At 45.1% G+C, this 26627-nt stretch overlaps 1 protein-coding gene across 6 annotated transcripts; it reads left to right on the forward strand.

Moving 5' to 3' along the window:
• The first annotated feature begins 275 nt into the window (after nucleotides 1–275).
• Nucleotides 276–26156, forward strand: HIPK1 (homeodomain interacting protein kinase 1). Of its 6 annotated transcripts, none has more exons than XM_080633084.1 (17): nucleotides 276–595; nucleotides 1298–1377; nucleotides 1760–2837; nucleotides 8092–8215; nucleotides 10404–10523; nucleotides 11220–11306; nucleotides 11847–12031; nucleotides 12273–12435; nucleotides 12806–13028; nucleotides 13872–13993; nucleotides 15363–15497; nucleotides 18031–18173; nucleotides 18343–18525; nucleotides 19740–19955; nucleotides 20249–20487; nucleotides 20842–20978; nucleotides 21695–26156. In XM_080633084.1, exons 2-17 carry the CDS (start codon nucleotides 1311–1313, stop codon nucleotides 22178–22180), a joined length of 3708 nt encoding a protein of 1235 aa, XP_080489210.1. In that variant the 5' UTR covers nucleotides 276–595; nucleotides 1298–1310; the 3' UTR covers nucleotides 22181–26156. The 6 variants fall into 6 exon arrangements, with proteins under 6 accessions (XP_080489210.1, XP_080489211.1, XP_080489215.1 ...); XM_080633085.1 differs by having other exon boundaries at nucleotides 18034–18173; XM_080633089.1 differs by lacking the exon at nucleotides 18343–18525.
• The last annotated feature ends 471 nt before the right edge of the window (nucleotides 26157–26627 follow it).

Here is a 26627-nt window from a genome sequence, read left to right on the forward strand (position 1 = left end):
GCTCCAGCGGGGCACGGGCTCCTGGAGAGGATCCTGGGCTTCGGGTATCGAAGCGGAAAGCGATCCCCACGGAGCCGCCTCCTCGCAGCTCCGGCAGCCGCCAGCGCTGAGAGGGTAAAGAGAAGCCGGGTTCAATGAAGACCGCCCCGGGCCCGCCGGGCTCCGGCCTTAGCCCCGCCGCTTCCGCCTCGGCGGCGCCGGCGCGGCCCCCCCTTTCCGCCGCGCAGGCGTCGTAGGGGAGGAGCGCGGTCACGTGGTGGGGCTTGGGCCGCCTGGCCGGCTCAGGGCTCGGCTGGCTCAGTCTGGCGCGGGGGTCCGGGAGCGGCGCGGCGGGAGCGCTCGGGTCCGTGGCGGCGGCGGCGGCGGCGGCGCAGGCCAGGAAGGGGGGGCCCAAGCGGGCCCGGGGCGGGGGGAGTGCGGCGGAGCCTGGCGGCGGCGGCGAAACAGCGGCCTGGGGGCTCCCCCCGGCGTGCGCGGGCCGAGCGGGCCGGGCCGGCGGCCGCGGCGGGGGCTATGACGCACCCGTTGCGGGGCTCCGCACCCCCGCGTGTCCCGCAGGCAGGTCCGGCGCGCGGCTGAGAACGTCCAACCGGCGGTGAGTTCCACGGCTCGCGGGGGGGGGTGGGTGTGGGCCGTTGGGCCCCTCAGAGCCTCACAACGGGCTCCGGCCCCGAGCAGGACGCGGCCGGCGGCGCTTCCTCCGCTCTGAGGGCTCGGAGAGGCCTCTGCGACTGCGGTTTTTGCCTCGCTGGTGGCCGGCCATGGAGGGGCCGCCCCGACGGCAGCTTTTGTGCCGCTTGCGGCGGGACACGGGGCGCCCCCCTCGGCAACGGTTTCTTGCCCCCTGGCTGCGGGGCTTGGAGGGTCCCCCCCGACGGCGGTTTCTCACCCGCTGGTTGCGGAGCATGGAGGGCCCGCCTCGACGGCGGTTTCTTGCCCGCTGGCTGCAGGATATGGAGAGCCAGTCCCCACCGTCCTATCTCCCCCCATCGCGGCAGGACACGGAAGGCCCCCCTCGGCGGCAGTTTCTTGCCCGCTGGCAGCAGGGCTTGGAGGGCCCCCCCCGACGGCGGTTTCTCGCCCGCTGGTTGCAGAGCACCGAGGGCCCGCCTCGACGGCCGCTCCTCACACTCTCACGGCAGGGCACGGAGGGCCCCCCTCGGCGGCGGTTTCTCGCCCGCTGGCTGCGGGGCACGGAGGGCCCCCCTCGGCGGCGGTTTCTCACGCGCAGGCTGCGGGATCTGGCCGCCGGATCGGACGAGGAGGCTAGCGACGCGTTCCTCATCTTCACCCGCAGGTCATGGCGTTCCATGTCATACATCTTCCACGGAGTGTGTGGTCCCCATGGGACACGCTATACCACCGCGGTCAACATCTGTACGTTCGGTTTGGGTTTATTTTTACACTTGTAGGGAAATAGAGAGGGGAATGAACGGTATTTTTGTGGTGTCTTCCTGCTTCCATTCCTCAACACTGTTGTCCTATTTCACGTCAGGGTTTCTTTAGCCTTCAGAAAGCTAGATAAAGGGCTGTCTGCTTCTTACGCTGTAGGCAGTGAGGTAAAATGCTGTAATTCCACTGCAGACCTTGCTCTGTGGATGCCCTTAGGATCAGCCGTTCAAAAGGCCACCTTCTTAGGTGGTAGGTACCATATGGTGCTTAGAAAAACACTTCTGTTTCTTGTGCAGATGGAGGATCTCATTGTATCGCTACCTGCTGCTATTGAGCAGTCCTAATGAGTTCTCCTCTCCCTTTTCAGGTATGGCCTCACAGCTGCAGGTGTTCTCCTCTCCGTCAGTATCCTCGAGTGCCTTCTGCAGTGCCAAGAAACTGAAAGTGGAGCTCTCTGTCTGGGATGTTTCAGGACAGAGCAGTAGTGACACATACTATACCCACAGCAAAAACCTCCCAGCAGCCCAAGGGCAAGCAAGCTCCTCTCATCAGGTAGCCAACTTCAGCATCCCTGCTTACGATCAGAACCTCCTGCTCCCTGCTCCTTCAGTTGAGCACGTTGCAGTTACAGCAGCTGACAGCACAGGCAGCAGTGCAACAGCGTCCTTCCAGAACAGCCAGACCCTAACACGTAGGAGCAACCTTTCTTTACTGGAACCATACCAAAAATGTGGATTAAAAAGGAAAAGTGAAGAGGTTGACAGCAACGGTAGTGTGCAGATAATTGAGGAACATCCACCTCTCATGCTGCAAAACAGACCTGCGGTGGGTGCTGCGGCCACAACCACCACGGTAACCACTAAAAGCAGCAGTTCCAGTGGTGAAGGTGATTATCAGCTGGTCCAGCATGAGATCCTGTGCTCTATGACAAACAGCTATGAGGTCTTGGAATTCCTGGGCCGAGGGACGTTCGGGCAGGTGGCAAAATGCTGGAAGCGTAGCACAAAGGAGATTGTAGCCATCAAAATCCTGAAAAACCATCCTTCCTACGCTAGGCAGGGGCAGATAGAAGTGAGCATCCTCTCTCGCTTGAGCAGTGAGAACGCTGATGAATACAACTTTGTTCGCTCCTATGAGTGCTTTCAACACAAGAATCATACATGCCTTGTATTTGAGATGCTGGAACAGAACTTATATGATTTCTTAAAGCAAAACAAATTCAGTCCTTTGCCCTTGAAATACATCCGGCCAATTCTGCAGCAAGTGGCTACTGCCTTGATGAAGTTGAAGAGCTTGGGTCTGATACATGCTGACCTGAAACCAGAAAACATCATGTTGGTGGATCCTGCACGCCAACCCTACAGAGTGAAGGTGATCGACTTCGGTTCAGCCAGCCATGTGTCTAAAGCAGTGTGCTCCACTTACTTGCAGTCACGTTATTACAGGTGAGTATTGACACAGTGCTCGCTTTCATATGCTGTGTGAGCAAAGGAAAGCTGCTCCTGATGGTGTGCTAGGGGTTTGTTTCTGCACGTAGGTAATTCTTCTGCCATTAGGTCAAATTCCAGTTGAGGGGGGAGGAGGAAATGATCAGTCTGTCCACTGTTCTGCACGGTTCCTGTCCTGTGTGCGTGTGTCCCCCAGATTTGTATGTAAATAAATAGAACTTCTGCTTTGTGAGTGTGACAACATGCAGTCCAATAGCTCCCTTTTCCCCTGTATTAGTGCAGTAAGTTTTACCCTGTTGCTAGCTTGTGGTGATGTGTCTAGTAGCAACCTGGGGAAGCAGTATGTGGCTACTAAGTAGTGAATTTTTGATAGCTTGCCATGATCTGAAACGAGTCCATTAACAGTGGTCATTTAGAAGGGAGAAAAGTCGAAAGAATTCCTATGTCTTTTTGTCCTGCTTTTTTTTCTGGTTCCATCTTTATCTGAAGCCACTTTGTGAGCACATGATTTCCTGTGTCAACCCTGCCTAAGTCATGCTTTCATGAGACCTGTAGCTCTTTTAAAACCCTGATGAGCTACATCTCTGCTTCCCCTAGAAAAGTGCAGAAATGGCTTCTCCTCAACTCCTGTCTAAGAATGAAAAACTATGGGCAAAAATGGTAAAACTCAAACTGTGCAGCTAAAGCAAGCTGTGCTTTTTCTTTCAGTTATTCCTCCAGCATGGTTCTGTTAATAGTGTGTATTTCAATCCTAGTAGCAGTGAACTTCAATAAATGGATGCAGAAAGAGCTTGTGGCGTCAGAGGGACGTGAAAAGTCTGTGTTAGGATGGCTTTCAGTGGAATGTGAGCTCCCTTGACACAGAACTTAACCAGTATCTAGTCCTTCCAGCTGAGACAAGACAGAGGACTCGAGACACTCCACCCCACCCTGTGTCTCTGCCCTCTTTGATGTCTTTCCCACATCCTCTGAGCTTCAGTTTAAAGCTTGTAGGCTTGGTCTGTTCATTCCTCATACTCCTTGTATTCTTGCTCCCCTTTGTTTTGAGGTTGGTTTTTTATTTACTCCCTGTTACACTGAGTACCTGTGCTTTTTCTTTCACTTGTTACAGGCTTTTCATCCGTTCGTGATCTTCACTCAGCTCATTGGCACCAATTTTCCCAATTCTAAACTATTGATTGTTAATTTCTGTAACCTCTATGTGCTATAGCTCTGTTAAAATGCTCGCTATCTAAAATGCATTACCAGTTCTGTTGTTGCTTTAGGAGAGGTGACCACTGGTCAAGAATCTGCTCTGACTTGCAGCACATGTGAGCACAGCAGTTTGGGGAGGCATATAGTGCTTTCCAGTTTCTGTATCGCTAAACCCAGATTTGGCTGAGGCAAAAGCAGCAAGGGATGATAAGTATCTGAAAGGGTTTGCTGGGAGGGAAGCTATCTGCTTCACTTTTGTGTGCAGCACTGAACTCCCAGCCACTTCCACCTCCCTGATGCAGGGTGGCTGACACTGTCAGAAAGGCAAATAACCAGAGAGTAGCTGGTGTTTAAGGCTGCTTGACTGAAGGCAAGAATGCTGTGATGTAGAAATCTAGTATTTAGTGATATGTAATTACCTTAAAGGAGGTGATTACTAAAATCCATAATCTAGGAACTGATGGAGATGGTGTACAGACCAGCTTATGGCGGGAGAACTGGATTTCTTAATCACGTTCACAGTAAATTGGTGTTCACACGAGTTCCAAGGTGGATTTTTTTTCCAGTTTAATAAAACAGTGTAGACTGGTTCTCTGTCAGCTATTAAGAATAATCATCATCTTCTGTGTTCACTTTCTTGGTTTTAATACCTGTCGCTGGCATTTATGTAACCTCTGTCTCCTGTAGCAACCTCTAAACCAGCCAAGCTCGGGCACTGTAAGGTGAGGTTTCCGATATACACACCCTGAAGGAAAAACCTTCCTTTATTAATTATGCCCAGTGCTGCTGGAGGGCATTTTGTCCAACAGCCCTGCTCACTCCATGTTCCGACTGTGTTGCTGGCAGTTGTCAGCCTGCCTTGGCCTCCGCGAGCATCACTCCGTTGGGATGGAGCATGACTTAAAGTGTGAGCAGAAGTGCCTATGAAGAATTCTGTGGCTCCAAAGCCAGGCATGGACTTCTGACAGCCGTGGTTTATGCAGTGAGCAGTTTCTGTGGCAGTCCTGAGATCTATTAGCAGTAATTCCTGACCTGAGAGTATGTGCATCCTACATCAGGTGAGAAGGGTATGGATGCTTTTGTTCTCCTTGGGGAGGATAAACAATAGAAGAAAGCAGACAGCTTGCATAAAAGAAATCTTTGGGAAGACTGTTCTCCCTGCTGTCCACAGAGTGAGGGTTACTGGTGTCCCATGGTATGTGTAAGTGCAGCATCATATGAGTCCTGCTCACATCCCTACCTCCTGATTCCTGTAGAGGCACCTACAAATTGAAGCTGCTAAGCTGAAGGACTGAACAATCTGGACCATGAGAAGGTGGCACTGGGTGCTGAGGGAGTGCAGGGTGCACCAGTATCCCTTTCTTACCTCTCCTTTGGGCTGCATGGCCCACTTCTGTCCCAGTCATGTTGGCCTGGGAAGCAGCAGTGCATGCTGCCAAATGTGACTGCTTGCTAGCCCAGCTGTGAGTGATGATCATGGCTTACTAGTTTCAGTTGTACAAGCTTCATATTGCTATCATCCTTCACAAGGTGGAGGGCTGCAGACCCAGGTGTCAACGTGGTGTGTTCTGAAATGTTTAAGTCTCAGATTTTTCCACCACTGCTGGGAATCCTGCTCTTCAGAGACTGCCTGAGCCCATTTGCCAGCTTTGGAAGTCAAGAGTTTGGCAAGCGTGTATGCAAAGAAGGAATGTTGCTCATTTCTATTTCCAAGGGCTTAAGATAGTAAAATCACTTTAAGCTCTGACAGACCAGCTATGAAAGTGACCTCTGCCAGTTGTCCTGCTCAACCTACACAAGGCCACTAATTACAGTGGTGTAAAAGGAGATGAGAGAGTCTGATTTATCAGCTCTGTCCTGCAATCAGAATGAAATCAGGTGGCTCTTGGGAACTTACTTAGTTTCAGGGAATAAAATGCATAGAGTTCATCATGCTATCATTTTGGTATTGAGGTTTCAGAATACCTAAGTTCCAGCATGTAGTTAAAGACTTAACAAATGTCACATCCAGCCTTTGGTGCCACTCATCTCTTGTTCCATTGGAATTTTTGGTGGGATTCTTTTAATGGACTTGTGAAGTTTTAAGCATGCTCTGCTTGTTCACAAACCACTTTTAGTTTGTTTGCCAGTCCAAACCAAGAAAGCTTACACATGCAGCATTCCTTATACGGCAGGTTTTTATCCTATCTGGACTGGAAATTCCTACATAAGTAGGATAAGCAAGAGGATCAATACAGTTTGATGGTGACTGATAGACTAATGTGTGAGTGACTGTGTTGTACTTGCTGTGCTTGTGAAGAATAAAGTACTACAGAAACGGATTCCTCTTGTTTGCATGTGTTAGCCTATAGAACGTTGATCTATTCTGGCACAGCTCTTTGAAATACAGGTATTTAGCAGGACATTCAGCACTCAGATATCTTAATAATTACCATATTTGCATAACCATTTTCTATTTTCATGTAAGTGAAACCGTTGCAAAGCTTCCTTACTGCCAGGGATAGACAAGGTGGAAGCAGATCAATGACAAGGAGAGTGAGTGTCAGGATGTCTTCGCTTAGATTATCTATTATTATCATTACTAAAGGTACATCATGGCTCTGTCTGGGGGGGCTCAGGCGTAATAGAACCTCCTTTCTTTAAAGCTGAATGATAGGGAAGAGCTGTGGGCTCACTGCAGCAAACATCTGGTTCATCTGTCTTTTCTTGCTGGATCTTGTGCTTTTTCAGGGGCAGCTGTGTGTTTGTGTTGTTGCTAATGGTAATGGTGTACTCCCCTAAAACAAAAGCTGTATTTGTGTCACCATGACACAGTGTGAGTAACTGGAGAGTCACTTCTTGCCATGTACAAACAGAGGTACGTTCAGGTGGAACAGCTGAGGAAGGCAAGTGTAGGATCTGCCGACACCTGTGTGTTGTGCAAGCCCTGTTCTTTAGAACTCTGTAGAAAGATCAGAACTGGTTCCAGAGCCTTTATTTCTGTTAAAAAAAACCCAGAAATTTCTGGTTTTTATTTTATAAGAAATTTCTGTTTCTTATTTCTGTTAAAAAAGCAGAAATATCCACGCTGTACACAAGGAATGCCCCACAAACTGTGGGATGCTCCCTGAGTCATGACCAGAAAAAAGGACTCGTCTGTCTTCCTTTGTGCTTGTATTAGTGATGCATGAAGAAGATCAAGGGTTTCGTGTTTCCTGTACTTTCCAGAGTAAATTCCCACACCAGCTCACCCAGGGGTTTTTTGCAGCACTTGGGTTTGATGCTCTATGCAAATGTATGACCAGAATTTAGCCTGGCTGAATGGCATTGGTTTGTTTCAGAGCTGTGGGTAGGTGAAGAGTTGTACTAAAGCATCCTTTTGTTTTATGAGTCAGTTCCAGACAAAAATCTCCCTGAAATTCCACCCTGTTGCAGAAGCAAACCCTGCTTGGAGTTTAATTTTTTCCATCCCCTTCTCCTAAAGGCTAGGCCAGGCAGGTAAGTTTTGCATTAGGTGTGGTTCAGTGCACAGGAACCTGTAATACAACCTTGCAAAGCCATCACAACCTCCGGCTGTGTGCTCTCCATCCATTTTAAACTGGAAACTCCAAACAAACCCTGGATGAAAACCTGCTGATAGAAACAGAGCAGCTCTGAAGGGAGATGACTTGCTCTGCAGATGCTGTTCTTTTCCAGGTGGAAGCAGGCAGCCTCCTGCAGCTGGTACCTGGGATCTTGAGACCTTCCTCTGAGAAGAGTCATTGTTTTGCCAGAGCTTTTTTTGTCAATGCTGTTAGGGCAGGTTGTGTGCTGTATAACTTCATAGCACAGTTGTATAAAGGCCACCTAGGAGTTGGAGGGCACCATGGCAATAAAGCAAATCCAGCTGTGCCACTAAGTGCTAAAAAGGTTGGGATCTGATAGGCCACTGGAGGAAACATCTTCTGCTTTAAAGTGAAATCGCTTGGTTTCACAGGGATTCATTTGTGCTTGGAGGAGAAAAGGAGTAGTATTATCCAGGGAAAAGAGCTGCATGCTTTCAGTATCAAAGACTTTGCTTTTTCTTTCTTTTCAACAGAGCTCCTGAGATCATACTGGGTTTACCATTCTGTGAAGCTATTGACATGTGGTCGCTGGGCTGTGTGATAGCTGAGCTGTTTCTAGGCTGGCCTCTGTATCCAGGAGCATCTGAGTACGATCAGGTGAGAGCACATGGCAGATGTGGGAATGTTCAAATGAAACTGCAATGATCTGCCTTTGGGCCCTCTGAAGCCAATGTATCCTACATCAAATTTCATCTGGTACAAATCACTGTTGTCTGACATCTTAAGTTCATTTTCCCTCTGTGATATTCCCATTGTCTGTTTCTGTTGTACAGAGAACCAAAGAGTTCTGTGTGGTTTGACATGAGTTGCATGTTGTTATCCAATGCATGAGTGAATTTGTACTTAACCCCCTGGCTTCCAAACCCAAAAGCTGTTGAAATACCTTCCAGTCCAAGCAGAAGTGAGGTGTGTGTACCCTGGCTTGGAACGCCCTCTGTAATTTCACCATGAGGGCAGTTTTTCCATGTGGAGACAGAGCAAGCCCATCATTCCTGTTCTGTTAATACCTACAGCAGACCTCATCTTTAATGCTAAGTGCGAGCTCCAAGCTGTCTCTGAAATAAAAGGGCAAGAGTCTGAAAGGGCATCTTTAACTAATTAGGTCTTTCCATGGGTACAGAGCATTATTACCTTGGCTAGTCAGCTGCCTTTAAAAGGGCACCGAAGCCTATATGACAAGTTTTTGGAGGGTGAGTTTTCCACTCTGGTTTTTATGGTGGTATCTTATTACAGTGCTTGGTATAGTTGTGATAAAACACATTAAAACTTACTAAGGTTGAAAACTTGTGTTCTATCTTCCCAGCACTGCACATTTCCAAAGGAAACACAGTGGTACTTTAATAAGCAGAATGAGTTAGAAAAAGCCTGAGGTAGGGCATGGGGGTTTCCTTGCACACGGAGTTGGGTGTAATTCTGAGAAGCTTATCTGGGCATGGAGGCGGGTGGGGACGAGGTGCTTTTTCCATTGCTTAATAGCTAGGATTTTGCAGTCCTTTGAGGCAGGGTGAGGTGTGACTTTGTGTCCTTGCTTTTGATACTTGAATTGCCCTTGAAAATGAGGATGATTTGCTTCCATGAGGTTCTGCAGCAGCAAGCGAAAGTTCAGGCAGAACTTGTGAATGGACCTCTCCAGGAATGGAATGAAACCCATCCATGGGATGGGATGGGATTCACAATCCCCTTTTTAAACACACTTTGGCTGTACAGCCCAAGAGTTACGTTTTACAAACCTAGCAAACCTCTTAGCTGAACTGTATAAAAGGTAGTCACCTGCAGATGCTTCAGATCAACCCTGGCAGAAAGTGGGTCCGTAAATTCATGTGGATCCCAAGTTGTACCAGTGAGTTAAGTGCCCTGCGATCTTCAGCTGGTTTTGGTGCAGTGGAATAGCAGGAGATTTGTAAAGAAGGAATGAGATGTGCTGAAGGACCTATAACTGATGGTTAGTGGGGGGGGTTCCCTTCAACTTTTAAATAGACTCCTTTGAGTCATGACAAAGGCGATGTTCAGTGAGAAATATGACATCTGGGGAAGCAAATACCATGAGAAATTTGGGCAACATTTGGAATATTTTAGAAAGCTGGTTATTATGCTTTTTCATAATGGCTATTTTCTTTTCTTTTGAGCATACCTTTGTCTTTGGTAACTCTTTACCAGTGTCTTATTGATGCTGTCACAAATATTCAGGTGCATTTACCAAAACTCTGAGCCATTTTTTTGTTGAATGTAAGCTATAGTAAATGGTTTTGAAGACAAAAGAATCTGATTGCGCTAAAGGTTTGGTCTTGCTTGGACAGTGAGAGCTTTACCTCGACATTATCCTGGAATCATGTGCCTAGGCTCTCTGTAGCCAGTCATGGCAATGTTGCTTGGATACTTATGCCTTTAATTATATATATGCACATGATAACTGCTGTGGTATTTTCTCTCTCAAAATGTGTACTTTTTCTGTTGCTGATGCAAAAGCCTATTGGTGTTATTTTCTCCAAGTCTTAAAAGCTTGCAGTCTTGTAAAGTCTAAAGCTTACAGCTCACATATACTTGGGCAAAAAATAAGAAAGATGTATTCAAAACCTAGAATTTCTGCAGACAATATGATTGAAAAAGTTAAGTGTCCTTATAAAGGCTTGAGATAGTCCCCTTGATTTTGTAGTTTCAGTTACGTGGGTATTCTTTCTTTACAGGGAATTTCCTGTTTGCTATGAACAAATCACGCTGATGATTGCTCTATTGGGTCTGAGTTCTTTCTATGGGGAGTCCTCATTCTTGCAATCTTTTTTCCTAGATCCGTTATATTTCACAAACTCAAGGCTTGCCAGCGGAGTATCTTCTCAGTGCGGGAACGAAAACAAGCAGGTTCTTTAATAGAGATCCGAATTTGGGATACCCACTGTGGAGGCTAAAGGTTTGTCTGGTTTGCATTGCTGATTCTAGTCTGTTCATTGAGGACCTGATTTCAGTTCCCACCGAGGTTTAATGTCCCATGAAATCCTTCTGAGTGGAGATTGGATTTGAAACGCTGTTCAAGTACGGCTGATCTGGGTGTTTCATTTTAGAGACTACAGAGCTGGTACTGGTCTAACAATAGCAGCTGTGCATGATAGTACCAGCAAAGAGTGGGTGTTAAAGTAATTGAGATAATGGTTACTTATTATGGCCTGCTCATTCTTGGTGAAGTATGTCATCTTGTTGTCATCTCTTGACAATACAAAGAGTAAAATACAGAGTATTTCGTGATGGTCTTTGTTAGTTTAACAGAAATCTATTAGTGTATTCGCAGAGGATGGGAGAAAAATCAGATGTGTGCTTGATTTGCCTTTAAAGCTGAGCAGCAAAAGGAAGAGGGTTTAAAATACTTAGAGCCTCTTCTCTTCCTGAGTCAGAAATCTTCAGTTCTTCTGGCTAATGCGCTGTCAGCTTTGCAATGAATGATCTTTCCAGATGAGGAAATGAGAACCCAGGGCTGGTTTGGTTTGGCCTCCTGGCACGTGATTTATCTTAATGCAGGCAAAAGATCTCCTGGCTGTGCCCTTTACTTGCAGCTTTTTCTTCATCGATATGCAATGTTTCAGTTTATGTTAACAAATGCTTTCTTTGATAGACCCCGGAAGAACATGAGTTGGAGACAGCAATAAAATCAAAAGAAGCTCGGAAATATATATTCAACTGTTTGGATGATATGGCGCAGGTGCGTGGAGACCTTGTAACACTCAGATACTGTCGTATCAATTACATGCATCATTGGGACTAAAAATGAGGCTCCTGTGCTGAAGCTGTCCTGTTCCACCTGCTGTTGAGAACACTGATGCAGGTTTGCCATGGTGCCAGTTTGCATCAGGAATCACTGTATTAAAGACACGAGGCCTTGAATCTTAAATATGTTGGCCTCAGTTTTCAGTTGCAATTACCTCTGTGCAGAGAATGCAGAATCTTGTCATTCTGATCTGGTAGCACCTTACAGCCCCGCACATAGAAAGAGGGCATGTTGCCAGGCAGTGGAGAATGAATCCTGGTTGCTATCTATTGAACAGACCAACTTCACATTAAGTTGAGAATTCCATGCATAAGTTTGACTCCTTTTATAGGATGAGCAAGAGAAAGGTTGGTTGGTAGAGCTGTGCTACCTAAAATTATTATGCTGGCTAAGAGATAGAAATGTGAAGTTACTGAATCGTTGGGTAGCAATTAATTTGATGTTTGTGTGACCTGCTCTCATCTGATTTTCAAGGTGAATATGTCTACAGACTTAGAAGGAACTGACATGTTGGCAGAGAAGGCTGACCGAAGGGAATACATTGATTTGTTGAAGAAAATGTTGACAATTGATGCAGATAAGAGAATTACTCCACTGAAGACTTTGAACCATAATTTTGTTACAATGGCACACCTCCTGGATTTCCCACACAGTAATCAGTAAGTTCTGCTTTCTGTCAATGCTGTTTTCTGCAGTTTCTGGCTGATCTGAAAAAAGCACTGGCATGGATAAAGAGTGGAATGTTCATAAGATTCCTTTTCATGTTTTAGGACATTCTTTGTTGGTTAAAAAAAGCCTCCAGAAACTAAACCTAAAGGCATGTACATAAAGTTGGGAATCTCTCGTGTCTCTCTTGTCCTGTTTTTACATATCTAATACTGTCCTGTCATTCTGTTTCAGTGTGAAATCCTGCTTTCAGAATATGGAGATCTGCAAGAGAAGAGTTAATATGTACGATACAGTGAATCAGATTAAGAGCCCGTTCACGACTCATGTTGCTCCTAATACAAGCACAAATCTCACAATGAGCTTTAACAACCAGCTCAATACAGTCCACAACCAGGTATGGATCTTTGAGACATTTTATACTAATCAAAGAAATGGAAGAGTCTAATTCCATGCGTTCAGGCCAAGTCCTGCAAAATACTATATTTAAATTGCTGTCTAGAATTTGTAGTCTTGAATTTTAGTTTTCCAAAACTCAGGCCGAGGCAGTCTCTTTATTTCACTTGATCACATTTGCCTGTCAGTTCAGCAGTGTAAGTAAAGTTGGTGCAATTCATGTTTTTTCTCCTTTGTTGTCTTGTGGCTTTTACCTGAAACCTTTTTCCTGATGCTTGGTTTGTGATGCAGTAGTGATGGTTCCTGTTGTTTGTTTTATAACACATAGAAATGACGAATCCAATGTTTTGTTTTCCTTTTTTCATTCCTAGGCCAGTGTATTGGCTTCCAACTCTACTGCAGCTGCTACTCTTTCTCTGGCAAACTCGGATGTGTCACTGCTCAACTATCAGTCTGCTCTGTATCCATCATCTGCAGCACCAGTTGCAGGAGTAGCACAACAGAGTGTTTCCCTGCAACCTGGAACCACCCAGATCTGCACGCAGACTGACCCATTCCAGCAAACGTTCATTGTTTGTCCCCCTGCTTTTCAAAGTAAGTGGAAAAAACCCTTTGTGTGAGACTGTAGTTTCAGTTAGGTAGGAATTAGAAGGTTTAATTTATACTGGATTGATAAAGTACAGAAGACTGCCCTGTGAATGCCTCAAGTGTAAGTGCAGAATCAGGTCAGACGTGTGTAGACAATTTCGTCCTCTTCCAGGTCATGCTTGAACAGGTGACAGTATCTTGCCTGCCTAGGTTGCAGTCTTCATCTGGTCGCTCAACCAGTTTTTCCCCCCAAACTGAACACAGCAGCATTCCACAGAAAGCAGCGAAGAGAGGAGCCAGAGCTATGTTAATAAAAGAAAGTGGTGTGCTCTGGTTTTTGTATGTCAGGACTGAATATCTGGCCTTTCAAGTCTCAGTTCACAAGCACCCGTGCAGTGGTGTAGTTTGCTAGCAACACATTGTTACAGGCTGCAGATAAGTGAGTTTAGCTGAGTCCTGAAAGTTCTCTATTTATGCTTAGATCTGCATTGTGTTATTATGGAGGGGTTTATAGGAAATGAGCACTGATCACTGATAGCATAAGGTTTGAACTTGGTCTCGAGGAACATAGAATTAGATATCTGTGTTCCTGAAGGCAAGACTGTGGATATGAGGAGAGCCAAGCTTTTGAGGACTGGTTGTCCATACTTGTGCATTGGCATACTGGGACTGCAGAGGTATTTGCTTCAGTTGGGGTTTTATTAATATGCTTTTGTCAAAGGGAATGGCTTTTCCTTCTCTTCCTCTGACCCTGTCTTCCACCCTTATCTGGTAGGGATTTGATTTTGGAAAGAAACTAAAAAGAAAAAATAAAGCTGCTCAGCATTGACGTGTTCTTGTCCTCCACAGCTGGACTTCAGGCAACAACAAAGCATTCTGGATTCCCAGTAAGGATGGAGAATGCTGTCCCAATTGTACCACAAGCACCTGCAGCGCAGCCACTGCAGATCCAGTCTGGTGTTCTCACACAGGTAAAAACCCAACCAACCCAACCCCATAAAGTTCACTGCAATTCCTACCACCATCCAGGAGAACCTGGCTGCTCCTCTGGTGCTGGGATGAATGCAGGAGGTCCTCAGAACACTCCAGCAGGTTAAGTGTAGGTCACTTCTAAGATAGTGTTTTGGTGTGTTTTTTTCCTGAAATATTTAAAGTCAAATCTATTTTATAGAATCTATTTTAGGAGCTTGATTTAATAATGAGAATAAATGTGGAGTTTTCAGCTGCTAAAACCAGGCTGCTGTTAAAATGTCATCTTCAAATCAGCAAAATGATTTTTGGCTCCTCCTCATTGTTAATGTGAATTTGTGTAGCTGTTTCATATCTATTTCTGTTGTTTACAGTTTAAACAATATGGGATAGCAAAATGCACAAATAATTATAAGAAAATGCTATTTTCACATCAGTAATGTGCTGTAAATTAAAACAATTTTATATGCCAAAAGTACTGCTTTAATATGTAGGGAGTCCCCAGTGAGTCCCAGGTTTTATTCACTGACAAATTCTAATTGCCTTTATATTGAAGTGCACGTTTATTTATTTGCATAGTTTTAGTTCCTGCTGACATTAACACAGACTTCATTAGTTTTACTCTCCATGCAGTGTATTGTGCTTACTGACCTACTTGTAGAGGAGTAAGTTTTAGATTGTTCAGTCCAAATGATTTTGGTGTCAGTTTGTGATCTCTGGTTTGTTTAGCGTAATAATACAGGTAATGGTACCCAAAAAGCAGAATACACTTGAAGGAGGCCCATCTGAATCCAAACTCTGCTTTTCCTGAGCCTGCAAATTGGATGCTAAGAATTAGTTTTAATTAGACATTTGATATACTAATATGTGCCTTGATAGTTTTATTGCAGATAACTTTGCTCTTTCATGATGCAAAAGACCTATTGTGCCTTGTATTAAATTCCTTAGCTTATATTTTTCCACAAGGACTGTATGTGAATTGTGAATTTGGAGGGATGATAGTAAATGTGTCCTGCCAGGGGTGCAGTTGGTGTTATGGCTAGTGCAGTATACAGAGTGTAACTTGCTCTCTGAGACCCAGCAAAATGTTAAATAGCTGAACACCATCTCATTTTTTAATTTTTAACTGTGTCATCGGAGAAATCCTGTTCCCAAATTCCCCGTTCCTTGTGTTCCCCCCAGGGACATGTAAGTGCTTAGAGGAACATGCCCAGAGACTCTGGGTGTTGGTTTCACTGCATCCATTAATTCTGGAGTCTGCTCAAGCACCGTAGAATGCCAGTGAGGTGAAACCTTCTCTGAATCTATTGCTGAACCCACTTATCATGCCTCAGTACGTGTGTTTCACTCACTGCCTGATCTACATTTCAGGGAAGCTGTACACCACTAATGGTAGCAACTCTTCATCCTCAAGTAGCCACCATCACGCCGCAGTATGCGGTCCCCTTTACTCTGAACTGCGCAGCCGGCCGGCCAGCGCTAGTAGAACAGACGGCTGCAGTACTGGTAATTGCCTCCCTTGATTGTGTTCACTAACTGAGTTTTTGTTTTAACTTCGACTTGCAGAGGGCATGGAAGCATGTGCCATCTTGTGGCTGTGTTCTTGCTACATCTTAATGTCTCGTTGTTTTCCTCCCCAACATTGCTGAAGCACTGTCTGACTCTGACGTTTAGTGTGGCTCTGTAAAGAATCCAGATCCATTGACAATTGCTTTTACTAGCTTAGCATTACAAAGCTCTTCTAAGCTATACTGTAGAAGAGTTACAATTGTTCTTGTTCTTCGCTTACTCTCCTATCTTTGTCTTTTGATTGTTGAATACAAAGGAATCAGCCTTTAGCTTGACTCTGCTACAGGTACCTGGATGGCCAGAATTTGAACTACTTGGCAAGTTAGCTACTTATTTTATTTTCAAGATGTGTCAAGCTGCTTTGCATGTAGAAACGTTTCAGGTCATTGAGCACAGGCTAAAAACTCTAATGACAGCAAATTCTTTAATGTATTGCTTTAGCAGTCCATTTCTCTGAACTTCTGGTGAGCATTGACAGTAATTTTCTGGCCTTTTGTTATTTATAGCCAATCGCAGGTAGCTTGCTTCATCCAGATAAAGATACTGTTCTCCACAGATGCTTTCAGTTCATATGTATTTCTTGGTTGAAATTAAAGGTGAGCTCTAGTATCCAAAATGGCACAGCAAGCTTTTAGGCTATTTGGAACAATTTCTTAAAAGGTTGGGGGAAAGGGAAGAAACACATCTTTAAGTGTGTATTTCCAAAATTGTCCTCTTCTGTATTCATTTGGCACCTGCATCAGAACAACTTTGCAAGTGCCACAAAGAAGTCATTGTCAAACTCCAGAATCAGATAAGTGAAGCTTATGAAAACATTGCAGTGCACTTAAGTGCTGGTATCCTCACATGTCTTTCAAAGCACATTCCATTATGTGACCCATGTTGTTTTTTTGTGGCTTTCAGTAGTAGTTTGAGTGTCATTTTCTTCCAAGAGGGAGACATCTGCTGAAGTGGAATTTGCTTGAGTCATACCTGCATTGAAATGAAAACCCACTCGTTTGAGTTCTTGTGAACCAACTTAACTGCTCCCTGTTTCTGAGGATGGGAAGGCAGAAGAGTGGTGTTCTCCTGGGTCACAGCTCTGAGCTGAACAGACCCAGGGCTGGATCCATTTTCCTCCTTGTGAATTTTGACTGCTGAAAGGCTGCAGTCTGGGCTCTGTAAACAGCAAGGGGTGACCGTAGCAGAGCTTGGGACACAAGTGGCTTGTTAGTGATGTTTTCAAAAGCGTATTTGGGCCTCTGATTCAACAGGCAAATTCTCTTCTCCTGTGTGTGTGCAGTGGACTTGGCATTCAACTCCCCTGTACAGCAGTGGAGATCAGAGCCAGCTCTTTCCAGACTATGAGCCTGGATTCTGAGTTTCTCTGGAGGACTTCCTATTTCTGTTTGGATTCTGGGAGCCTTTGGCGTGATTTTGCTCACCTTTAGTGCTTCCGACACTTCTCCCTTGCTGCTTCCCCTGAGTTTGCATTAGCCATTTGCTAAGCTTTGCGTATTTTTGTCCTTCTTCTGTCAAAGCAGTTCGTCGCTTGGAAGGCCCGATTTCTGCCTCTCATTGGGAACTTAGATCTTGCTGTATTAAACTCTCTGCTTTGTCTTGTGCAGGTGTTGGCTTTTGGAAAGACGCATGGTGTGACTTTAACTTATTTCTCTTTATTTTTAATGTTGTTATTATTATCATTATTCCGCTTACATTGTCAGAGGTTTTAGCAGCTCTCTGCTTTGAAGGCTTCTTGTTTGGAACTGGTATTTGTAGTAAGTGGATCTGTTACTTGCAGAAATACTTTATTTAAAGCAGCAGGTTTATGGTTTTGCAGTGTAAACTGCAAGACAGAGAGCCGTAGAGCTTCCAAATCATAGAAATACTGTACTGCCAAATTTATTTGGGGGTTTGGTTTTGGTTTCCCCCCAGAAAAAACCTGCTTTTTGTCAATCTGGACTTGAACATTGATAATATTGATGAATCGACAGTATCTTCTGCATATCTCCCTTTTGATTAAATACTTCAGTTGAAGCGGGATGCATTCCTGGATAACAACACTGTCTCAGCTCTCTCAGTGTGAGCCCTCTAAGGCAGAAAACCCAGAAAGGACCAAATTGGTTTTGTATTTTGGAATCCTTCTGCAGAGCAGCATGCGTAAACTCACATGCAGAAGGCCTGAGTACTCATGCTGCACCTGACAGTACAATATATGGCTGCATTGTGCAGTATTCTGCACAATGTTAACCCTCTTTTCCCCAGGTGACATCTGTGATACGAAAGGTTAGCAAAGCATAGGGGAAGCTTGTTGCTCTGGTTTTCTTGTTCTTTTACCGTACTGAGACCTTTTGAGAGAGCGCAAGTGTTGTGCCGTTATCTCTGCAAGCTAACAATCTACACGAGTGTGTTTATTGCTTGGAACAAACCTCTTCCTCCCGGTAGGAGCTGAAGTCTAGTGAACCTGTGTGTCTTCTTTGTTGTTTTGCAGCAGGCCTGGCCTGGGGGAACCCAGCAGATTCTGCTTCCTTCCACGTGGCAGCAGCTCCCAGGGGTTGCTTTGCACAACTCTGTTCAGCCAGCGGCCGTGATTCCGGAGACCATCAGTGGCAGCCAGCAATTGGCCGACTGGAGGTAGGGAATGTGCAGGGTCCAACTCTGTGCCAAATGGGAATATGTGCTGTCCTGGGGTAGCACAGAATTTCTCCCTTCCCTTCAGAGTCGAGCAGGGGCTCGGTCCAGATTGCTGTTCCTGCAGTGTAGTCATGGAATCTGGGGTTGTTCTTGGTTTTTCCCGCTCCAGGAATGCACATTCCCATGGAAATCAGTATAGCACTCTCATGCAGCAGCCATCGCTACTGACCAACCATGTGACATTAGCCACCGCACAGCCTCTGAGTGTTGGAGTTACTCATGTTGTTAGGCAGCAGCAGAGCAGCAATGTTCCAGCAAAGAAGAACAAGCAGCCAGCACCAAGCGTGGCGAAGTAAGGCTTCCTTTTCCAGTCCTAGAAAGATGTGGGTGTATTTGTAGATGTCGTGGTTTAAGCCCAGCTGGTAACTCAGAGCCATACAGGCACTTGCTCACTCCTCCTCCTTTTTTTTCCCCTGCTCCTGGCAGGAAGGGGAGGAGAATCAAAAGAATGTAAATCCCATGGGCTGAGATAAGAACAGCCCAAATAACTAAAGTATAATACAAACCTACTACTGCCATCACCACTAATAATAATAATGCTAAGGGAAATAATCAAGGGGAGAGAATATAAAATTAAAAGGGAAGGAAAGAAAATAAAAACAATAACACAAGTGATGCCCAATACAATTGCTCACCACCCACTGGGTGATACCTGGCCCAACCCGGGCAGTGATCTGGGCCTTCCAGGTCACTCACCCCAGTTTTCTATCCTGGGCATGACATGGCTATGGATATGATATGGATATCATATGAGATATGGAATACCCCTCTGGCTAGTTAGGGTCAGGGGTCCTATCTCTGCTCCCTCCCAGCTTCTTGTGCCCCTCACTGGCAGAGCACGAGAGACTGCAAAGTCCTTGATCAGGGTAAGTGGTACTGAGCAACAACTAAACCAGCATTGTGCTCAGAGTAAAGCCAAGAACACAGCACTGCGCCACATACTAGGAAGGAGAAAAGTAACTGGTACAGCTGAACCCAGGAGAGTGGAGGTTGCCTTTATGATGTGAAAAACTGATGTTCTGATCCCAAAGGCATCCTCTAATCATGTAACTTTTTAACGTGCTACAGTTGCTTTTAAAGATGTGGTCGAAAAAGTGTCTGTACTGTAAATGATTGATGTAAATGATACTAACTTCAGTGAAAGTGCAAGGAACGTAGTTCACGAAGTGCTTTACTGTACTGGTCAAAGGGGGGTTTCTTACACACTGGGGGTGTGTCGGTGCCATAGCAATACAAGTGATACAATTGGCATCTGTTGAACAAGGGGTGGCAGGTTTCTGGCGGTGTTTGGATGAATCAGTCCTCTTCAGAGCATCACTGTGTTGGTCCCTTCTGGGATGTGCTCTGTGCCACTCTCATGTATGAGTGTACTGAGGTTCCCTTTGTGCTTTTCAAGATGTTTGTTCTTGTATGTGTGCTTCAGCCTGCTGGAGCCTGCCTGTTCTCAGTGCTAGTTTGCCCCTGCCTGCTGCCATGTAGTTGAATGCTGCTCTGTTTTTCCTTCAGGCCCAGCTCAACTGTAGAGACTGTGCCCTCCCAGGTTTACTCGCTCATTGGCAGCAGTCCTCTGCGCTCCACCTCCTCCTCTTCCAATGTGCTCATCCTAGTGCCAGAGCAGCACCAGCCCATCGTGATCCCAGACACTCCAAGCCCGCCTGTCAGTGTCATCACCATTCGCAGTGACACTGATGAAGAAGAGGACAGCAAATACAAACCTGCCAGGTAGGAAGTCTCTTTAAGCAGCCAGTACTGGTTTGTCCTGATCTAAGCCCAAGCATCAAGGATTGTGGAGAACACTCCATGCAAAGCCCTGGCTCCAGGCTAAGAAGCAGTGCCTGAGACAGAGAAATCTGTGTCATGTTGCTGTACTCTTTGTGTTTCTAGTTAATCAGAATTCCAGCTGACAAGGAGGGAGGGTATGAGATCCCAGAGGGAGATTTCCTGTATCTTGTGGGAAAAGCTAGAATATTTCCCATCTGTTTTTTGTTTGGTTGGTTTTTGTTTCTTTCCTGCAGTTTGAGCATGAAGCAGAGGTCCAATGTGATCAGCTACGTTACTGTTAATGACTCCCCTGATTCCGACTCCTCCCTGAACAGCCCCTATGCCATAGACACGCTTGCCTCTTTGGAGAGCACAGGCGGTGCCCTGGAGCTGCCAACTAGAGAGGCAGCTGACAGCTCCAGCTCTCGGAATATCATTGTGCCACCACTGAAGACACAGCTCAGTGACTGCGTTGTAGCTACCCAAGTGTCAGGTAGGTTTTTGCCATGGCTCAGCTGCTGTATTATCCCTGCCACCTTTGTCCTTGAAGTTTTAGAGTATCTGCGTTGGGTCTTCAGCAGCTTTAGGTTTCACAGCTGCTGTTCTGAGAGTGCAAGCCTTGGTCTGTTTTCAGTTTCATTGATAGATTTCCCTTTCACGTATGTTTGGCTTTTCACATTTAGAAATATCTGTAAATATTCCTGATTATTTCTTGTATGGTCAGATTTTAAATCAGAATTGACGAAAAGGCTTTGTTACAAGAATGTGTTCTTTGGTTGCCTAAGCTGGTTAGACAGGGCACAGCACTTAAGAGGGAAGAATGGACTAAGCTTTTGAAATCTTTCAGGCATCCTGAGCAGTACCAGTAAGACCAAGCCAGTGGCCTCCATGAGTGGGCAGTCATCAAGATGCTGTATAACACCTACTGGGTACCGCTCACATCGCGTGGTAACAAACGGTGTGCAGCCTCTCAATCTCAGCCAGGTAAGCACTGTGTGACTTCTGCTGACCTTCGAACATGATGCTTTAGAAACACTATGCTGTATGGGAGGGAGAATCAGCTTCAAACAACTGAGGAGAACAGTTCCCTGAAGCTGATTGTATCTTGTAGGTATGCAGGGTAAAGTCTTTAGGGGGTATAGGTGAAGTTTCTCAAGGCAAAGAATTCTTTTATTAAGGCTGGACCTTGTGTCTCAAACTAAGAACTAGCACCTGACTTCCCTTGAAACTTTGAGATTAGTTTCACTTCAGTTTGTGTCACTCCTCTTGATCTTTTGAGTCAAGCTGCAGTAGCCATTTAGAAGAGAGGAAGTGTTACACCTCCAGGTCATTTCTGGTATGGGAACAAGGTGGGCTTTGCACTAAAATGACTGCACCCACACTGAGGTGCCAGAGAAAGGATGTGTGAGGAGTTCAAGGGCTGGGTCAGTCTTAGGACCTGCCTGTGCTTGTACAGCTGTGTAGTGTCGTACCCCAGATATGGCAGTTTGATCCCATTGCAGAGGAAAAGTGTAACCTTTGTTTTAGAGAAGCTGCAGTAACCCTTCTCAAATCTGAGGGCTTCACAGAGCTGGGAAGGGAGGGTCTGCAGAAGTGTCAGTCTTGCAGCTAGAACAGAGGTGTTGATCAGGAGGCTCTGGCTGACCCCTTCCATGCTCACCTTCTGAGCCACTAACCTTATTTACTCCTTCTCCTTACAGAACCAGCAAACAACAGTGCTGGCCTCCCAGGAGAGAAGTGGAAATGCTGTCCCACGTAGGCAGCAAGCTTATGTGGCACCCCTTGCATCGACTATTTCTCAGGCTCCCTATGCGTTCCAGCACAGCAGCCCGGTGCATCCCCACCTTGCAGCAGCAACAGCAAGTGCACATCTGTCCAGCCAGCCACATATGTACACTTATGCTCCAACCACTGCTGCAACCCTGGGCTCCACCACCTCCATTGCCCACCTCTTCTCTCCTCAGGGCTCCTCACGGCACACCACATACGCTGCCCATCCCAGCACGCTTGTCCACCAGGTCCCGGTGAGCGTTGGTCCGAGTCTGCTGACTTCTGCAAATGTTCCACCTGCCCAATACCAACCCCAGTTTGCTCCCCAGTCCTATATTGGTGCTTCCAGAGGATCTACTATTTACACTGGATATCCACTGAGCCCAACAAAGATCAACCAGTACTCATACTTGTAGTTCCCAGAAAGCAATGGGCTGGGGGTGTTGGAGAAGAAATGTTGGTGAACATTTACCTGGTAATGGCTGTCTGACTTTTTATTTCTCTTGTTTCCCCGTGTTTTGTTTCTTCTTTGGTTTGCGTGTATGTTGTTCAAAACCAGCTCTAGCAAGTTCAGTCCTTGACTGAACAGCATGCTTTGTCACCAGAACGTTAGCGTTACCGGGCTTGGTTAGTGTTACCAACTCTAATTCAGTATTGCTAACACTAACACACAGCTTTTAAACTTTTATTTACTTTTATTTTAATAGATGCTTTTGAAAGCTTTGTGGTCCCATTTATATGAAATTGTTCTGTTGTGCCAATCCAAAGGGCAGAGAACATCCATGTCCTGGCAAACAGACCCTGAGGACTATTTTTAACAAGAAGACTAGCAGATTATATTTTAGCAGCTTACACAAATCCATCTTTCCACTCAAACTGCAATGCATGTTTATCTGCTGGAGCAGTTTTAAAGCCAAGTGTCATAGTTTAACGTTTGTTCTCTCATTCACTTTGTCTCTAACAACATTCTTGGTTCTGCAAAAGCCATTTCCGTGTTACTGTCAATGTGTTTTGTTTACCGCTCTGCTTTGTTTAAGGACTGGTCAAGGCAGCTGCCTCCTGTAGCGATGTTACATATTCAGGAGTCCATGTAAACTCTGAAACCCCTTTTGTGTTGACAATTAACGTGTCTCCATAAACCAGCTGCAGTTTCATTGCATTCATCACACAATTCTGTTTCTCAACCTGCATTCGAGCTCTCACTGTGTAACAGAGCGCAGCAGCTTTGTCAGGATGCTGCCATCTTCAGCCGAGACCAAACAGCGCAGCATTGCTCTAAACTTGGGTTTCTCTTAACTTAGGAGATGCTGGCCCTAGACTGGAGCTGGATTCCTTCACAGAAGCACAGGGCTTTTCTTTGTTCTGTTTTTCTTAATCCTCACGTGATTCATTGAGGAGGGAGTTGAATTTGACATACAACGAAACATCACTGTATTGATGTGTACAGCTTTTTATACTCCTGGATATGTCAACAGCTACTTTAAAGCACTCTTAATAAGACTTGTATACAGTACATGCATGTAGGAATTGCAAAAAAAACAAAACAAAAAAGAGAGAAAGAAAAAGGAAAAAAAAAAGGAAAAAAATCCAGATTTTAAAGTTTATTACTGAATTTAAAACTATTTTAGAAGTTTTGTATTGGTGGTGTTTTAATATTTTACATAAAATGAAATATGTACATATTGATTAGAAAAATATAACAAGCAAAACTTCTTGCTAACCCCAAATGTTCTGTCTTTGTAATCAAAATGTGTAGTGATTATACTTGAATTCTGTACTTAGTGTTTGTCTAATTCTTAAACGTTCCTGGGGATGGAGTTTGATGTATCCTTTGTATTTAAACCAAAATGAATTGATTAATGTTGGAATGTATGTGATATAATGCAATGGTTAGAGCTCATCACTGTAGCACTGAGAGAGGAGTAGAGCTTCATGAGAGACAAGGATACCTTCTGATTTGTTTTGCACAGGTATGTGTGATGAAGAGTTGTTTGGTGTGTCCCCTTATTGTAGTGCCTTAAATGATGATGTAGTGTGACTAGAGTTTACAGTGAGCTTGCCTTATGAGGGACCAGCAAGCCCCCGTCGAATTGAAGCAATTCACTAAGCTTATCACAGCAAGAACAGCAGTATGTTGCATAGGTGCATTGTTCTCAGTTTTAATGCTAATATCATAAAAAAAAAAAAGGAAAAAAAAGGAGAAAAAAAAAGCCTTTTTGTTTGGAGTGAAGCGATGTTTCCTTAAAGCTTTTCCTTGACAATGGCACATATACTGTTAAATGTCTGTCAGTGCATTTCAAATAAGGTAGTGCTGGGAATGCATTGGAATGTTTAGTCTAATACTGCCCAAGTGATTAAATCTGTGCAATCACTTTCTCTATTAGGTTAGTACGGCATTGCCTTCCCCCACGTTAAGAGCAGACAGTTCTTGTAAAATATTGCTAGCTTGGTGATAGAATTATTTATACCAAAGAGAGCCTGCTGTAAAGCACATAATACCATTAACAGTTTTATAATGCTACTGCTAATGTGGAGTTGTTGGGAAGGTTTGTCAGCTGTAGCCCTAGTCAGTGTTCAGAGGAAATGCTCATTTCCATCCTCAGTATGTAGATTAAGTATCTTGTCCAAGTGGATGCTCAACTGGCTCGAGCGGTCGTGTTACTGCAGCAATAAGAGGTTTTGGGAGCCATGAATCCCAGTTTCTGTTCCGTCCCGGTGGAAAAGCGGCCAGTTCTCCGAGTGCCAAGAAGTGCAAAGGCCATTTCTGGAATTCCACGTTATTGATAGAAGAGAGTCTGGACTGACCTGGAATTGAACTGTTCAAGGCTTGGCATCTCTTCGGATGGAAGGATCGAGGACTTTGGAACTGGACAGTAGCACTGGTGATGTTGTTCAGTGTGTTTTCAGTCGGAGCCCTTCTGTAAGCGTGCGGATACCCAACCGATCTTGCTCTGCCATGTCAATGGTGTAAACGATGCTCTCTGTTGCTGTAGGCACTTTCTTACTTTTTTCCATAGTACGTTGCTTGTGTTCAGTACTTGCCTTGAGATACCTCTGGGGTACAGAGTTGTGCCTTTCCATCAAAAGGCAATTCCTCTGTTTCAGGAAAATGTAACTCCCTGTTTCACAAACAGTGAAGTGTTTCCCATGAAGTCCTAACAGGAAAAAAAGGACTCTAGCAAAGTCTCCTAATAATTTTGAGAAGAACTTGCCTGCTTCCCTAACAAAAAGCAATTCAAATGACCATTGGGAGTCACTAGGACATAATTAAACCCAATCAGATGTGTTCACAAAGCGTGGGGTCATCCTTCCCGCTGCCCAAGTTCCCAAAAGAACAAGGAGGACGAGTTGGAAACGACTACATAAAAATACCCTGCGATTCCTCTGTGATGCACAGCGTAAACCAGGCAGACAAAAATCCCCATCCTAGGAGGGCCAGATTTCACCTCTGGATCCCAGAGATCTCAGTATGTGTTGCCCAATTTAAGGGTGCTGTAGTCAGCTCTAAGGAGACCCTCACCTATCCAGTCTCCAAATTCAGTTCAAGAATTGACTCTCCTCATGGTCTTTAATGTATTTGAAACCAGGTTGGGATTCACCTGTTGAGGATTTGATTACCATGGTCCCATCTAGACTTGTCTATGTGGTTCTTGACCTGTAAACCCAGTTGCATTACCTGATCTGTGTTCACAGCTGTGATAGCCACTGCAGAGGCAGCTTTGGAGGCTTTCCTGCTTAGCACCTAATTGATGGGATGCAGTCATTTACCTCTGACTCGGCGTTTTCTTTTAGTACATGAAACTAAATTGCTTCTAAATGACAGGATTGGCACAGCCCTGCTTCCTTTTCTTTTGATTTCAACTTCTGAATGGTTCCGCATGTCCACATGGTTGTTTGTTGCTAAACTTTATATAAGGTGTGATTTCCAATTCAGCTTGAAATATATCTATCTCACTACATGTAGCAGTACATTATATGTAATGTTAGTATTTCTGCTTGAATTCTTGATATTGCAATGGGATTCCTACTTTATTAAATGTATTTGATATGCTAGTAACTGTGTAAAACCTAACTTTCTTTTATGGTTGTGCTCTTCCTTTTTACAAGGCGCTAGATACAGGTAGTTTCGGATAATTACTGAGCTATGTTTGTATTGCTGATGTACTTAGGGGGTATGTAAAAATCATTTTAACAGAAGAAATAGCTATTTAAAGATTTAATACTAACTATATGGGAAAAGGGTCCATTGTGAAAACATAGTTTATCTTTGGATTCAATGTTTGTCTTTGGTTTTACAAAGTAGCTTGTATTTTAAGTATTTTCTACATAATATGGTAAAAATGTAGAACAATTGCAATGCATCAATAAAAAGGGTTAATTTTCTGTACTCTATTCATTTGGTCACTTTATCTATTAATGGGGTTTGGCAGATGCAGTGTGGAGTCAGCCGGGCTCAGGGTCCCTTGAGCTCCGTGGATGGGAGCAGGGGTCAGGGAGGGATCAGGACCATCTCAAGTGAAAACACTTCCCCATCACCCTGGTTTGTGTTCATAGACGCGATTGACTTTGCACATCTGATTTAGGTGCTGTGAGCACTGCTGGAGGGGGCTGTGCAGCTGTGTGGGCATCCGTCTGCTCCGGGTCCTGCTGGGGGGTGCCAAGAGCATCTCCTTTCTGGTTTGGGGGAGATCATGGAATGCTGGGGTGGGTTGGATTGGAAGGGACCTTAAAGCTCGTCCCTCTTGTGCTGCTGCCCCAGAGCTGGATCAGGGCTGCAGGGGGGGTCTCCCCTGACCACAGCAGAGGGGCAGGATCCCCTCCCTGAGCTGATGCTCCTGCTCTGGGGGTGCACCCAGCATGCGG

Source organism: Psittacula echo (assembly GCF_963264785.1).
Source record: "Psittacula echo genome assembly, chromosome: 22".
NCBI classification, from domain to species: domain Eukaryota; kingdom Metazoa; phylum Chordata; class Aves; order Psittaciformes; family Psittacidae; genus Psittacula; species Psittacula echo.

Excerpts from the sequence above, each read along its gene's own strand:
- HIPK1 (XM_080633084.1), top strand. The coding sequence starts at position 1,311 with ATGTCATACATCTTCCACGGAGTGTGTGGTCCCCATGGGACACGCTAT. Across the intron at positions 13,994-15,362 it reads AGTCTGGTGTTCTCACACAG|GGAAGCTGTACACCACTAAT; the intron begins GTAAAAACCCAA and ends TCTACATTTCAG. Across the intron at positions 20,488-20,841 it reads TGTAGCTACCCAAGTGTCAG|GCATCCTGAGCAGTACCAGT; the intron begins GTAGGTTTTTGC and ends GAAATCTTTCAG.